Source organism: Haliotis rubra, unplaced genomic scaffold (genome assembly GCF_003918875.1).
Source record: "Haliotis rubra isolate DU_JTF1 unplaced genomic scaffold, ASM391887v1 Scf444, whole genome shotgun sequence".
Classification (NCBI taxonomy): domain Eukaryota; kingdom Metazoa; phylum Mollusca; class Gastropoda; order Lepetellida; family Haliotidae; genus Haliotis; species Haliotis rubra.
In genome coordinates, this window is record NW_025767129.1 from 103,563 (window position 1) to 118,932 (window position 15,370).

Consider the following 15,370-nt stretch of genomic DNA (forward strand, 5'->3'; position numbering starts at 1 on the left):
AGCCTAGTGGTTAAAGCGTTGGCTCGTCACGCCGAACACCCTGGTTCGAATCCCCACATGGGTACAATGTGTGAAACCCATTTCTGGTGTCCCCCGCCGTGATGATGCTCAACAAGTATCTCAACATATTCGCCCCTGTCTGATTAATATTCTACATTTCCCGGACCTTTGATACAGCATGTGCAATGATCTATTGTAAGCGCTATTGACGGAGTTTCTAAAGTATCTGACGTCACAGGTATTGTATTACGTTGCTCTATTCATGATTTCCCGAGAAATGGCAACACGTGACTCACTCGCGTCAGGCTGCTTCCCTCCTGTAGTGACGTAACCCAAAGACACAATTGGGTAGAGTGTCTACCGCACTACCCTGGATAGAGGGTCTGTTCCGCACTACCTTGGATAGATGGTCTGTTCACATAATACCTCGGATAGAGGGTCTGTTCCGCACTACCCTGGATAGAGGGTCTGTTCACATAATACTTCGGATAGAGGGTCTGTTCTGCACTACCTTGGATAGACTGTCTGTTCCGAACTATCCTGGATAGAGGGTCTGTTCCGCACTACCTTTGATAGGCGGTCTGTTCCACACTACCCTGGATAGACTGTATGTTCCACAATACCTCGGATAGAGGGTCTGTTACGCACTAACCTGGATAGATGGTCTGTTCCGCACTACCCCGGATAGAGGGCCTGTTCCAGAGAGCTGTAAGTCGTTGGTTCGATCCCCATCATCCGTTATAACATGTTACATAATGTTATCCTGGCTGCTGCCAGGTGCCCGGCACTAGTGAGGGAGTATGTTTTTACGCCGCATTTAGCAATATTCCAGCAATATCACGGCGAGACGAGCGAACGCTTTTACCACTAGGCTACACCCACCCACCCCATCCCAAACCCCAAACCCCAACCCCCGGCACCAGGGGTGTATGGCAAGGACTGGTCCACCCATCACATGTACACTGGGTATGAGTGGGATATCCACCCCGCCATGTTGTGACAGTGGGCTATCACTCCACACCCAGCATTCGCCTGACCTTGTAGTTTGAGAAAATACTTCCTCAACCAGCACGGTCGCCATGGAAACCAAAATGAACTCAAATAGTTGTCCTGCTAGCCACCATACTGAGACACAACTGTTTGGTGTTTGTTCACACGGGCCCTGTGGTTGCTGAAGGGTTGTCAAGGCAACTGTTGAACGATATCTCCCGTTGTACCACCAGTCGGCGCTTGAGCTCTTGATGTGTGCTCGAGTAGGAAGGACTTTAAAGTATTTTACGTGCGGCCCAGGTAACACCACACTCATGTTATTTCTCATCGGATATGAGATGTTTATCTCGACATGACGATAACAAGACACGATATAGCGATAACAAGACACGAAATGGCAACAACTCGACACGACATTGCGATAACACGACACGACATGACGATAACAAGACACGATATAGCGATAACAAGACACGAAATGGCAACAACTCGACACGACATTGCGATAACACGACACGAAATGGCGATAATACGACACGAAATGGCGATAACACGACACAAAATGGCTATAAAAAGAGGCGACATTGCGATATGGCGATAACGCGAAAAGGCGATATTGCGATATGACGACGCGATATGGCGATACAGCGACATTGCGATACGGCGATATGGCGATACAGCGACATTGCGATATGGCGATATGTAGAAAAGCGGGTAAGTTCATTCATTCTTAGGATTCAATAATAAGATAGCGGGAAGTATGTGAGATAAAGATGCACTTGATGCCTGGCATAGATATATAAAGGGATATGTAGTGAATCATATCAACATAAACGACATTGTTATGGAACCTCTCTGGTTAAATCACTAGTTTCGCAACACATATTTGATAATCAATAACTGCTTCAAACAAGGAATTGTTAATATTAAAGACCTTTTTCAATGACTAAGAGGTTCTCTCATTTGCAGAACTTAAAACAAAATTTGATATTAAGGGCACAGTACTTGACATAAATCGTGTCATCGTCAGTATTCCCCCAAAATGGAAAGAAGTCATTCTAACTGCTGGACACCCAAACATAACAAAGGTATCGATAAGTTCCCCTTGGAATGATCTTATTATACCGACTAAAGGATCTAGATCAGTTTACGATAGTCTCATATCGAAATCCAATTTTCCAAACGTATGCGATAAAAGGGAACGTGAAGTAAACGATCATATCGATTGGAAGACCATATTTGTGCAATATAGACTAACCATTAAAGACCCAAAGCTTTTGTATTTTCAATACAAATTTATTCATAAAATATTTATACTTTAAAATGAAACTAGTTGATAATGACATATGTATATCGTGTGACGTAAGTGAGAATATTTATCATGTATATATTGAAAGTCCCATCATTAGATTATTCTGGAAAGAATTCACCGGTTTTGTTAATTGTGTCCTGCACAGAACATTCGTACTCTCAGCTCACGATATACTATTTTGTGCCAATAGCGTCCCCTTGCTCAACCATATGATCATACTAGCCAAGCGCCACATTTTTGTCAGGATATCAAGGGTGTGAAACCAAGTTTCACCACATATAAAGGGTTATTAAAAGATGTATATGACATTGAGAAATATATTGCCAGAAACAATTTCAATATGAATTTATTTGAGAGAAAATGGATTAGGCTCCAAAATGTTCTGTGATTATGACAATGAAATAGTTCTTCTCAAGTGTATCTGCGTTTGTTCCAGTTTTACATATTTATTTCCCAGTAAAATTGAAACAAAGTGACATGCTATTTCTCATAATATACCATTACAAAACTATGTCCACGGATTGTTTCATACAAAGTGTATCCAAGTGAAGTGAATAAAAAAACGTGAAAAAATAGTATGTGAGATAAACGCATTCGTAAAACCGTCCATTCCACTGAAATAGCTCATCCAAAAGCACAATGAGAGATGACTTATTCCAAACTGTGATACTAGTCCATGTCAAGATCCTGAGAATTATGTAGGTTATAAGAGTTCATCAGAATAGATTTGGGTTCTTACGGTGCCTGATCGATCTGCCTAATCTTATGGGAAATCAGTCTCTGAAGTGTCTACTTTTAAGAATGGTGGTTGCTTATAAAGAAAGGAAAATATCATTATAAACGAAAAGTTCTAGAATACTTTTCTTCTTCTATCTATAAATAAGTAAACAATACATTTCATTGCACACCAAAATAATTTCAGTAGGTACAGTGGAAGCTGTATAATCCGACACTCACTGGGACCGGGGGAACATGTCGGATTATACAGCGTATCGGATAATTCACTGTCTCGTTGCTTGAATACTTTTCAAACAGTACCATACATTGTAACTGGCTTCATGAAATTAATGTTTGATAGCTATTTACTCGGTGAATAAAGGGGAAAAAACAAAATCAGTATTTACATACACATGTATCATTGGTATTTATTCTCTTCAGTACAATGTACATACTACCATGCGGACTACCCAATCACAATCATATTCAAACTTTCATGAAAAAATCCTCCATTGTAGCCATTGACAGGTTGATTGGCTATTTTAGTCTAATATGGGGAGAGGATGTCGGATTGTACAGCGTGATAGTGTCATTGATACCAGAGAATGGTGTCGGAGTTCTGAATGTACAGATGTCAGATAATTCAATATTAATATGATGATAATATAGAAGAACGCTGCCGGGGCCCAAAAATATATGTCGGAATACACAGATTGTCGGATAATTCAGAGTCCACTGTATAGTAAATCAATCTCAGATTTTTGACAGTTATTGTTGGCAATTTGGCGGGATGTAGGTTTTAAAGGGGAGTATAGATATGTTCGTGTATTCCTGAGTTAAGTCACCCGTGAAGGTCCGGGATAGAATTGATCTTCAGTAACCCAATCTTGTCTTAAGAGACGACTATCGGGATCGGGTGGTCAGGCTCGCTGGCTTGGGTGACACACGTCATCGGTTCCCATGCTGTTGATCACTGGATTGCCTGGTCCAGACTCGAATATTTACAGACCGCCACCATATAGCTGGAATAGTGCTGAGTGCGGCGTAAAACAAAACTCACTCACTAAGTTAAGTAAAAGTAGTATATCTAAATCTTTACAGTGCAGTTAAAAGCAAATCCATGTGTAGGTCAGCAGCAAATGGCCGGTTGGCCACGGAAGCTTAGTATTGTGGATGAGGTACTGGGTACTGCAGACTGACCATACATGTAGTGTACATACGATACAAAGATGCCTGAAAGTGAGAATGTATGTAGGATTCTGGTTTCAACGGGACTGGACCCTCATAAAACGTCAAGGCAGGGGGACTGATGATCCCCTCTGATATGCTATCTGTGCGTTGCTGCACTATCATGTAATTGCATATTTGACGCCGAATAAAGTGTTGTGGACCCGCTTAGGAACTTCTGTGTTTAAGGAGATAGATAGCCCAACTAAACAGCCCGGGATACAATGTTACACATGATTGGATTAAAGTATTTGATTTCAAAAGTAGGTCAAATTCATTTATTTTTATCAGATTTGTGGAGGCAAGAGCATTAGGATTTTACTGGAAAGATACATGTACTGTCATCTTTTATATCAGTTCAGACTGCACATACTGCAATTTTGAAATATATACCCCCAATGTATTAGGCGCGTTCGCAGCACATGAACCTGCGACCCACTGCATTTTATAGACTGGGTGAAGCACGTGCTTTACATGTGCATTCTAGTATGATCGACTGTTTGAGCTAAAAGTTTTAAAATTGCCCTTAGTTTCAGGTTGTGCTTAATTAACGCTCATGTGTATATTTAGTTACAACACGTATACGCGCTGCAGGTGTTAATAGGGCGTTTAACATGGGCCTTAAAAGACATGTACATCTCAAAACGGCATGGCAGTTTACCCAATTCTAGAAAAAACCGAATAGTACATTTTATTTTTAAAAAAGCAGAACCGTATCTTTTACAAAGTAAGAGTAACACTTTCTCGATTTGGTTGTAGCTCATACGATGGTTTTAAAGATAAGACAATGATAAATTTGTACAATAACGAACTTTTACTTTGTGTTGCATGTATTCAGATTGAATATAATCAGCCAAATGACATGCTAGTAATGACAATTTAAAGAAAACCGGTAAATAAGTCAAACATTTTTACATTTAGTGTAATTTTCAACACTTTTGGATGGAACAGTGATTCCATTCGCCGACGTTGTTCCATTGTGCTTTATTTAGTGGTGATATGACGCCGAAGTTGCTATAAGAGATCTAGTCTTAAATACTAATAACCACTCCACCTTTTAGTGCTTCGTCGATCATGTTTGTTTCTTTCTGTTTGTATTATTCGGTTGTTGCTGCATTTTGATGATTCAGACGATGAGTTACGCAATAGCACCATATTTATGATGGGCATGCATAGAAGATTACTATTGCATAAAATCCATTTGCATACACCGAATATTATCATTACGTGAAATCCCTAGAAAGTTTTTGCTTTCTCACTTAAACTAATACGATACTAATTCAAATACAACATGGACGCATCACACAGATACACATAAGTACATACCACATACACACAAACTCATATAAAGATGAATAAATCGCTTTATCGCCATATCGCTGTTTCGCCATGTCGCTTAACCATTTCGCATTATCGCAATTTCGCTTTATCGCAGTATCGCTATATCGTCATATCGTTATGTCGCACTATCGCCGTGTCGCCTGTTTATATCGCATTATCGCTGTATCGCTATATCGCAATATCGCTCTTTCGCCATTTCGTGTCGTGTTATCGCCATTTCGTGTCGTGTTATCGCAATGTCGTGTCGAGTTATCGCAATGTCGTGTCTTGCTATCGCCATATCGTGTCTTGCTATCGCCATATCGTGTCGTGTTATCGCTATTTCGTTTTTCGGCTGAATCGCAATATCGCTATATCGTGTCGCCATATCGCAATATCGTGTCGTGCTATCGCTTTGTCGCAATATCGCCTAGATTTTTCAGGGCGATAAAGCGATGGCCCGAATGAGTCACCATAGGAACTGACCCAGCTGGGAAGGCTGTAGATTGGTAAATATTAACTTCATGACACAACGTTGTCGCAACGTTAGTATAACGTCATTACAACGTTATTTGACAACGTCACAACAACGATCCCATTTCGCCTACAGTCTTAAAACAACAATTCATGGCCTGGTGACTGTTATTTCATGCATGAGCAATACGTTTACCCCCTTCAGATATAAATGGAATCCCCGTAGTTTTCCATTAATTTGACAAGTAGCACATGTAGACAACATGGCTTTTTGCATTAAAATAAAAAAAAATTGTTCTTCTTTCATATTTTTTATTCACAGCAAATCATAGTACAATATAATACAATAATGAAAATAACACTGGCTGTTAACTAGTACACTGTACTTGAGTTCATGGAACCAGGAACTGAATAGGTGATCTTCTTCCGGTGGAGACGCTGGTCAAGATCTCTGTAAGCTCGTGAGCGTGGCCGAGTTGTTGCACCATGGTCAATCTGAAGGCGAGTGATCTTGTTGGTGGATTCAGTGTTCTTGATAGCCGGTTTGTATTCAGGAATGTTCGGATGGTGTTTTCCCACAAGATTTGTTCAGACCACTATGGTGCTGCATCTTCCTTTACATCCCTGGATCACACACTTCCAGCGTGTAGCTAGCTGACGCTCCACATCCAGGCGGTATATGTGACCTGCTTGTAACACTTGTCTTCCTCCCCTCTATATGTGACCTGACAAAATCTGCTTGTTGAAGATTAGCCATTTTCGATGACTTTCTGGCCTTTTGACTTTCCCATTTTATACATGAGTATGACATCATCCTACCTCATTTTTTAACAAAGTAATGAGTAACTTTGATCTTTTAATCTTATATTAAATTAGCTAATTAAAACTATGTACACAAACTGTTGTAAGTATGTCACTGCTACTTTTGATCTTCATAGCCGCGATACTTAAAGCCAATTGCTTATATAAACACTGGTTATAAGTTGACTCCATTTAAAGACAACATGATATACTTATCTTTTTACTCATACATTGTGAAACTGACATTCCTTAATTCCACTAAGTCAAGTCCATTTTCTCAATAGGGGTGCATTTTCTATTCCCTATTCGCCTATATGTTTATTGTATGCGAAATGGGATGTAGGCGAAATGGGACTCAACCTCAGGCCTTGACGAGTCAACGCTTTAACCACTAGGCTACCCCACCGCCCACGACTCACAGTTAGCAAAGTGAGCGTCACCTGTAACTCCACGATAATGACGCGGTGGTGCGGTTTTAATCAGAGCGTGGTGGTTGTGATTTGATTACCGATGACTGACCATCCAGAATCGAGGAATTTCGAGTTTTAACATGGAATGATGACTCAAAAATATCGTCTTTCTATTTACAAGCTGACAACAAGTAGTAAGAATCATGTTGGAAGACAAACATTAAATCAAACCAGTTTTTACCTCCAGCCACTTAGGTGTGACCGTTTATTGATTCTTGTTGTGGTGATACGGAAGCTCCCTGGGGTGGGACTTGTATTAGCGAGACCATACGCGGTAGATTGACTTCTCTTTCTGTGAAGACTTGTTAAATATTTGGGCTAATTGATTTCAATTTTCCTTCACAGTTAGAGGGCGGTAGGGTAGCCTAAAGGTCAGAGCGTCCGCTCGTCAAGTTGAGGACCCGAGTTCGATTCCCCACATGGGTATAATGGTTGTGTGAAGCCCATTTCTGGTGTCCCCCGGCGTGACATTGCTGGAATATTGCTAAAGGCGGCGTAAAATCATACTTACTCACTCACTTCACAGCTTGCATCGTTAGTAAGAAAACTGCGTGAAGATGACGTGAAGATGATATATAAACTCTGTCAAAAAAGAAACGCAACCCCTGTATTTTAGAGATTTTGATCTGAAGTTTTAAGACGACACAGCATTTTTATTATTTAAGACAGAAGTCTGAAATTTGGCAGAATAATAACCAAGATGGGCATGTTTAAAATTGTCATTTCAAAAGTCATCTCACAGACACCAGTTTGTCACCAGGGGGGCGTCTTTCTCAGTATCTCGTATGAGCACCACGAGCTGCAATCACTGCACGGCATCTCCTTGGACAAGAACGGATAAGACGCCGGATTCTTTCCTGGGGAATGGCTCTCCACTCCTCCTGCAGTGCAACGCCGAGCTGTTGCAGCGTCTGTGGCGGCGGCTGACGTTGACGTACGCGTCGACCCAGAGTATCCCACAGGTGTTCAATAGGGTTGAGGTCTGGTGATTTAGAGGGCTATGGCAAGACATTGACGTTGGAATTCTGCAGAAAGTTCATTGTTGCACGTGCAGTATGAGGCCGGGCGTTGTCTGGTTGAAAAATCTGTGTCTGTTGGTCAATAATCGGGAGAAGGTGAGGCTGTAATACGTGGTTGATGTAACGTTGGGCTGTCAGGTTCCCTTCAACGATCACCAAGTCTGATTTCTGGTTGTATGAGATTGATCCCCAAACTATAACGCTTTCTCCGCCAAATCTGTCCCCCTGTCGGACGCAGATGGGCGCAAAACGTTCATGACGTCTCCTATACACACGTTTTCTTCCGTCGTGACGTTGCAAAGAAAACGGGATTCATCAGAAAACCAGATGCGCCTCCAGTTTTGTAAAGTCCATATCCTTACGTTGTTGCACCACCTGAGTCGTCGGCGGAGATGTAGGGGCGTAGTACAGGTCCAACAACTGGTCTACAGGCACGTAAACCCGCTTCTTTCAGACGGTTCCTAATCGTTTGAGCTGACACTCTCCTCAAACCTGGTATTTGTGTGGCAGTCACGGTTGGTAGGGCATGCCGATTACGCAGGTGATGGACCCGGATGTACCGATCTTGAAGGGGTCGTGATTCTTGGCCTTCCACTTCTCGGGCGATCGTTGGTCAAATTGAAGTTGTTGTAGCGGCTCCAAAGTCGGGATATCGTTGTTTTGTGAACATTTAGGTGCCGTGCAACAGTTCAAAACTTTCTCCGGCGAACACGACCAATGGCGATATTTCGGTCGGCAGCACTCAATCGTGGCATTTTTAACACAGCTTTTCGGCGACAAATGAATGAATATAATACGAAAGCACATGGGCTTTTATACACCCCTACATTAACTGCCATTTTCATGATTTGCATGTGTTTTTTTTTTTGTGCGAAGTCACCATGAGGGTCATTTCATGCGTTGTGACGGAATAAGCAATAAAATACACTTATGCGTACAAATGCAGTTGTTTGGATGGTAATCTTCATTAATTACGTGTATAATTTCAATACATTCGAATAAAATTTAGTTTGGAAGCAATAACTTCATTCAAACGAATTTTTCATATCTGAGGACAGGGGTTGCGTTTCTTTTTTGACAGAGTTTAGATGCCCCATTTCAGTCTGTGTGTAGACGCAGTGAAAGGAGTGAGAGAGTATAGTTTTACGCCGCACAGTGCTGCTGCTGCAGATGCCATACATGTTCTACTTTGGTCAAAACCACGAGCTCAGGTATGGATGAGACGAACCAAAAAAAACATGATCATTCGGGATTCGAACTCACTATCGTATTTTCAACACATCGAGTGACGGCACCTCACCCCAGAAGTACGGAAGTAATTGAAGAGACACGGCGTTTGACCACTTAGCTGCGTCCGTATTTGACTTTATTTCAAAATTGTCTTTATGCTCAAGGATTACAGTATATTAAAGATAAATAAAATATATTGTTTTAATCTAAGGGGCATAACTCTATTTACCCTGCGCCAACTGCGCGCCAGAGCATGACTACATGCACATTGATCGCTGTAACTTCCTTGTCGAGATGACGACGTTGTTTATGACATGCACGGACGGAAGTACCATACTGTAAGTACTAGGTATCTGTCTTAGAGTATTAATCTGTTTCTTATACCCTGTAGATTATTCAAACCCCCGGGAAGGAGACGGACGGGGCGACAGTTGTATGTCAAACCCCCGGGAAGGAGACGACAGGGGCGACAGTGATACTAGTATGTCAAACTTAGCCGGGTCAATGTAACTTTACTGGACTGTCGAACTTGTCACTGTGGGGAATCCCCTCAAAATGAGAAACCGAAAGAATGTGGTGTTATGTCCTAGGTGTTATATACTAGTATGTCGGAGTGTTATTTCCTAGGTGTTATGCCCGAGGTGTTTCGTCCTAGGTGTTATGCCCGAGGTGTTTCGTCCTAGGTGTTATGCCCGAGGTGTTTCGTCCTAGGTGTTATGCCCGAATAGTTTCGTCCTAGGTGTTATGCCCGAGGTGTTATGTCCTAGGTGTTATGTCCGAAGAGTTTCGTCCTAGGTGTTATGCCCGAGGTGTTTCGTCCTAGGTGTTATGCCCGAAGAGTTTCGTCCTAGGTGTTATGCCCGAAGAGTTTCGTCCTACGTGTTATGCCCGAGGTGTTTCGTCCTAGGTGTTATGCCCGAAGAGTTTCGTCCTGGGTGTTATGCCCGAATAGTTTCGTCCTAGGTGTTATGCCCGAGGTGTTATGTCTTAGGTGTTATGTCGGAGGTGTATATCCTAGGTGTTATGCCGGTTCTATTATGCCCTAGATGTTATGTCGGGGGTGTTATATGTTTTAGGTGTTATGTCTTAGGTGTTCTGTCGGAGGTGTTATGTCGGGGGTGTTATGTCGGAGGTGTTATGCCGGAGGTGTTATGTCGGGGGTGTTATGTCGGAGGTGTTATATGTCGATGTGATCCAGGGCATAACTAAGTGGAAGATGGAATATTGAGTCTGGAGAGTGAGTGAGTGAGCTGGCTTTTACCCCTCTGTTAACAATATTCCAGCAATATCACGCGAGGTACACCGGAAATGGACTTCACACATTGTACCCATGTGGACAGTAAGAGAGAACCTCGTCTGTGAAGGTTACTACCGGGGCCACGTAGATCTGGACGATACGCGTCATCGTATCCCATCTTGTAGCTGATTCTACACAGTTTGTTCAAGACATGTTTTCTTCTTGCTTCTTTTCAGAAGGGACGACGGGGCTCTAGTTCAGTAGGGCAGTGTTGCTCCAAGTTCTAGTTCAATGGGGCAGTGTTGTTCCAAGGTCCATATTGACAGGCTCAACGTGGCCGGATACGTCCATGGCGGAGTGGGCCACGACAACACCGCCGACACCATCACCGGCGGAATAGCAAACGAGGGGACAGCTGAACATCCAGACAATGGTAGTGTTACAGTGAAGATAGGATGTGATGACCAGGGAATCACAGATAGTATACCACGTGTTTCTACTGACAATAGAAATAAAGGAAACATACCACGTGATTCTACTAACATGGGAAACACACCACATGATTCTACTGAGATGGGAAACATACCACGTGACTCTACTGACATGGGAAACACACCATGTGACTCTACTGACATGGGAAACGAAAGCACGAGACATACATCAGGTGACCGGGAACATCAGGAGTCCGCTAAGGACATTAGACACCCGAACGCCCAAACGCCAAAAGACAGCTGGACCCTAAACTCAACCATGCAAGCTCCCGTGGGGGGAGAGGGAGTGTCATTCCATGATATAGACATGCTCAACCTCGAGGTGGTACGTGTGGCTGGTGATGACAAGAGAGTGCATTGTCTCCCCTTGGCGGATATAGTTGACATCAACATGAGTGACCAGATCGGCAAAACGCCGCTTATTGTTGCAGCATGGAAGGGTCGCCAGGATGTCTTTGGCTTCCTGGTTGGGAGAGGAGCTGATGAGTCGGTCACAGACGCCTATTCCAACAACATCCTTCACTGGGCGTGTCACGGAGGTGATGTGGGGATGGTGCAGTTTATCGTCTCTGAACGTCTTGTTGATATAGACAGTAGGGGGAAGGACAGGTACACGCCCGTCATGATGGCGGCAGAACGCAGACACAAGGATGTGGTCACCTTGCTGGTGCAGGCAGGATGTAACATGTCGCATGTGACCAATGGCGGGAACAATATCCTGCATGTTACCTGCGCTTGTGGGGATATAACCACTGTTAAATATATCCTATCCAAGAATAGTGTCAACATCAACAGCAGCGGGATGAACGAGAGGACAGCGGCGATGATTGCCGCCTTGAGGGGGCATAGAGCTGTGTTTGAACTTCTTGTAAGCGAAGGTTGCGACTTGTCGCCTGTAACCCACAACAACAACAACATCCTTCACGAGGCGTGTGTAGGTGGAGACGTGGGTATTGTCAACTACATCGTCTCCACAGATATTGTTGATATCAACAGTAGAGGTAAGTATGACAGGACGCCAGTGATGGTTGCCGCCGAGTTTGGACATATTGACGTCCTGGAGCTGCTGGTGAGGGAAGGAGGTGACGTGAATCTCCGGTCTGATGCAGGCAATACCATCCTCCATGCAGCGTGTCTTGGAGGGTACGTCAAGGTGGTGTCACACGTCCTCACGACGACACACGTCGATATCAACGCCCAGGGTATTCAGGGGCGGACCCCTTTGATGTTAGCGGCATGGAAGGGGCACCAAGATGTGTTTGAACTCCTTGTGAGTGCGGGAAGTGACGTGTCTCTCGTGGACGATGGCGGTAACAATATTCTTCATGTGGCTTGTCGTGGAGGACATGTTGAGATGGTGACGTATCTCCTGTCGAAAAAACTTGCTGACAGTGACGCGACCGACAAACAAGGGTCTACAGCCATTATGATAGCGAAAGAGAAAAAACACAAAGCTGTTGTGGATGTCCTTTCGTCCAAGGTCAAACTGCCAAGTGATTAGACAGTGCTAGGAGTGACGTACATGTAATACATTATTCTTTCATGAGGTAAGGCACCCATGAAGGTCCGGGTAAGAAGTGGTTCTCAGCAACCCAAGTTTGTAAGGGGCAACTAACGGGATCGGATGATCAGGCTCGTATCCCAATTACGTAGATCGATGCCCATGCTGTTGATCACTGGATTGTCTGGTCCAGGCGAGATTATTTACAGGCCGCCGGTATAAACGGGCTCTTGTTGAGTGCGGCGTTAAACAAAACAAACAAATCATATTGTGAAGACAGCCATTGCTTTTGTTAAAAAGCATCCTTAAGTAAGTGGAACAAATACGGCATTTAAAATGTTGCTTACCGTCGTGACACCTTTAATCTTCTATTGATGCTTATCCTCGTGACACCTTTAATCCTTCATTGATGCTTACCGTCGTGACACCTTTAATCTTGTTCAGTCAGTCCAGAGGGTGTGTCATGGAGTAAGTGAGTGACTTATTTGAACGCTGCTGTGAGGAGTATATATAGGTTACATCACGACGTGTCTGCTTGATGTGGGAGGGAAACCCGAAGTTATTCGCTCTAGCGAAACCCAGAATCATGGTTCTGACAAACCAGGGTTGAACTGACGCTAGGATTTGAACCCACTACCCTCAGGAATAGCGGCAACGCGGACGACACTCCCTCCAATGTGGAAAGTGCGTGAACGGCATTTTAGTCTGTGTATTAGGCCTACCTGACTTGTTTATACCCGTACCTTGTGTATTGCACACAGTCTAATTACAAATAGTCACTATGTATGTGTATAGTTGTCTAGTGAATAAATGTCGATATAGATGCTAGTATAAAGTTTAACATGTGTTTATCACTTTATCAAATATTTTACTGACCTACAAAACACATGGGCTGAGCTGCGTGAGTTGTGTATCCACGATAGGTTACAGTATGGGCTGAGCTGCGTGAGTTGTGTATCCATGATAGGTTACAGTATGGGCTGATCTGCGTGAGTTGTGTATCCATGATAGGTTAAAGTATGGGCTGAGCTACGTGAGTTGTGTATCCATGATAGGTTACAGTATGGGCTGATCTGCGTGAGTTGTGTATCCATGATAGGTTACAGTATGGGCTGATCTGCGTGAGTTGTGTATTCATGATAGGTTACAGTATGGGCTGAGCTGCGTGAGTTGTGTATCCACGATAGGTTACAGTATGTGCTGAGCTGCGTGAGTTGTGTATCCACGATAGGTTACAGTATGTGCTGAGCTGCGTGAGTTGTGTATCCACGATAGGTTACAGTATGTGCTGATCTGCGTGAGTTGTGTATCCATGATAGGTTACACTATGGGCTGATCTGCATGAGTTGTGTATCCATGATAGGTTACAGTATGGGCTGAGCTGCGTGAGTTGTGTATCCACGATAGGTTACAGTATGGGCTGAGCTGCGTGAGTTGTGTATCCACGATAGGTTACAGTATGGGCTGAGCTGCGCGAGTTGTGTATCCACGATAGGTTACAGTATGGGCTGAGCTGCGCGAGTTGTGTATCCACGATAGGTTACAGTATGGGCTGAGCTGCGCGAGTTGTGTATCCACGATAGGTTACAGTATGTGCTGAGCTGCGTGAGTTGTGTATCCACGATAGGTTACACTATGGGCTGATCTGCGTGAGTTGTGTATCCATGATAGGTTACACTATGGGCTGATCTGCATGAGTTGTGTATCCATGATAGGTTACAGTATGGGCTGAGCTGCGTGAGTTGTGTATCCATGATAGGTTACAGTATGGGCTGAGCTGCGTGAGTTGTGTATCCATGATAGGTTACAGTATGGGCTGAGCTGCGTGAGTTGTGTATCCACGATAGGTTACAGTATGGGCTGAGCTGCGCGAGTTGTGTATCCACGATAGGTTACAGTATGGGCTGAGCTGCGCGAGTTGTGTATCCACGATAGGTTACAGTATGGGCTGAGCTGCGCGAGTTGTGTATCCACGATAGGTTACAGTATGTGTGTTGCTGGAGAAGGGGAGTTCACTAACATTGCCGTTGCGTTGTCACTTAACTGGGGAACTGGAGGTAGCAAGCTCGTCTCTGTATGGCTCAACAATGTGCAGGAAACGTTAACGAGCTCATACTTTTGGCCTCTGCATGAACGTTTCTACAAAATGAAGTAAAGCGTTGTAATTAAACTGAATGCGTGACGGCGCCTACAGAACCAGCAGGTAATTATCTTGGATTCCAGGCTATATAAGTGCCCTTGGCTGGCAAATTGAGGATTTTACATCTATTTCTTAATTGGGATTCTCAGTGAGATACCAGTCACGTGACCACAACATTGGTTGTGTTGTCGGTGAGATACCAGTCACGTGACCACAACATTGGTTGTGTTGTCAGTGAGATACCAGTCACATGACCACAACATTGGTTATCATTGATTGTACATTGAACAACATACGTGATCATACCTCGATCGTACTTCCCGAGCATAACAGACAGTACGTGGGATTCGAACCCACGAACAGCAGGTCCTGCCAGCACAACGATAACACCACCTCACCTGTGTGGATCGATGATATCAATCACTTGATTGTCTGGTCAAG

General features: G+C 43.6%; 1 protein-coding gene across 3 annotated transcripts; it reads left to right on the forward strand.

Moving 5' to 3' along the window:
• The first annotated feature begins 295 nt into the window (after positions 1 to 295).
• LOC124289609 (ankyrin repeat domain-containing protein 17-like) lies at positions 296 to 13,630 on the forward strand. Of its 3 annotated transcripts, none has more exons than XM_046726203.1 (2): positions 296 to 708; positions 11,034 to 13,630. In XM_046726203.1, exon 2 carries the CDS (start codon positions 11,089 to 11,091, stop codon positions 12,787 to 12,789), a length of 1,701 nt encoding a protein of 566 aa, XP_046582159.1. In that variant the 5' UTR covers positions 296 to 708; positions 11,034 to 11,088; the 3' UTR covers positions 12,790 to 13,630. The 3 variants fall into 3 exon arrangements, with proteins under 3 accessions (XP_046582159.1, XP_046582160.1, XP_046582158.1); XM_046726204.1 differs by lacking the exon at positions 296 to 708 and adding an exon at positions 9,741 to 9,898 and having other exon boundaries at positions 11,037 to 13,630; XM_046726202.1 differs by lacking the exon at positions 296 to 708 and adding an exon at positions 9,743 to 9,898.
• The last annotated feature ends 1,740 nt before the right edge of the window (positions 13,631 to 15,370 follow it).

Bases quoted from the DNA above. Each gene is read 5' to 3' on its own strand.
- LOC124289609 (XM_046726203.1), top strand. From the start codon at position 11,089: ATGGGGCAGTGTTGTTCCAAGGTCCATATTGACAGGCTCAACGTGGCC.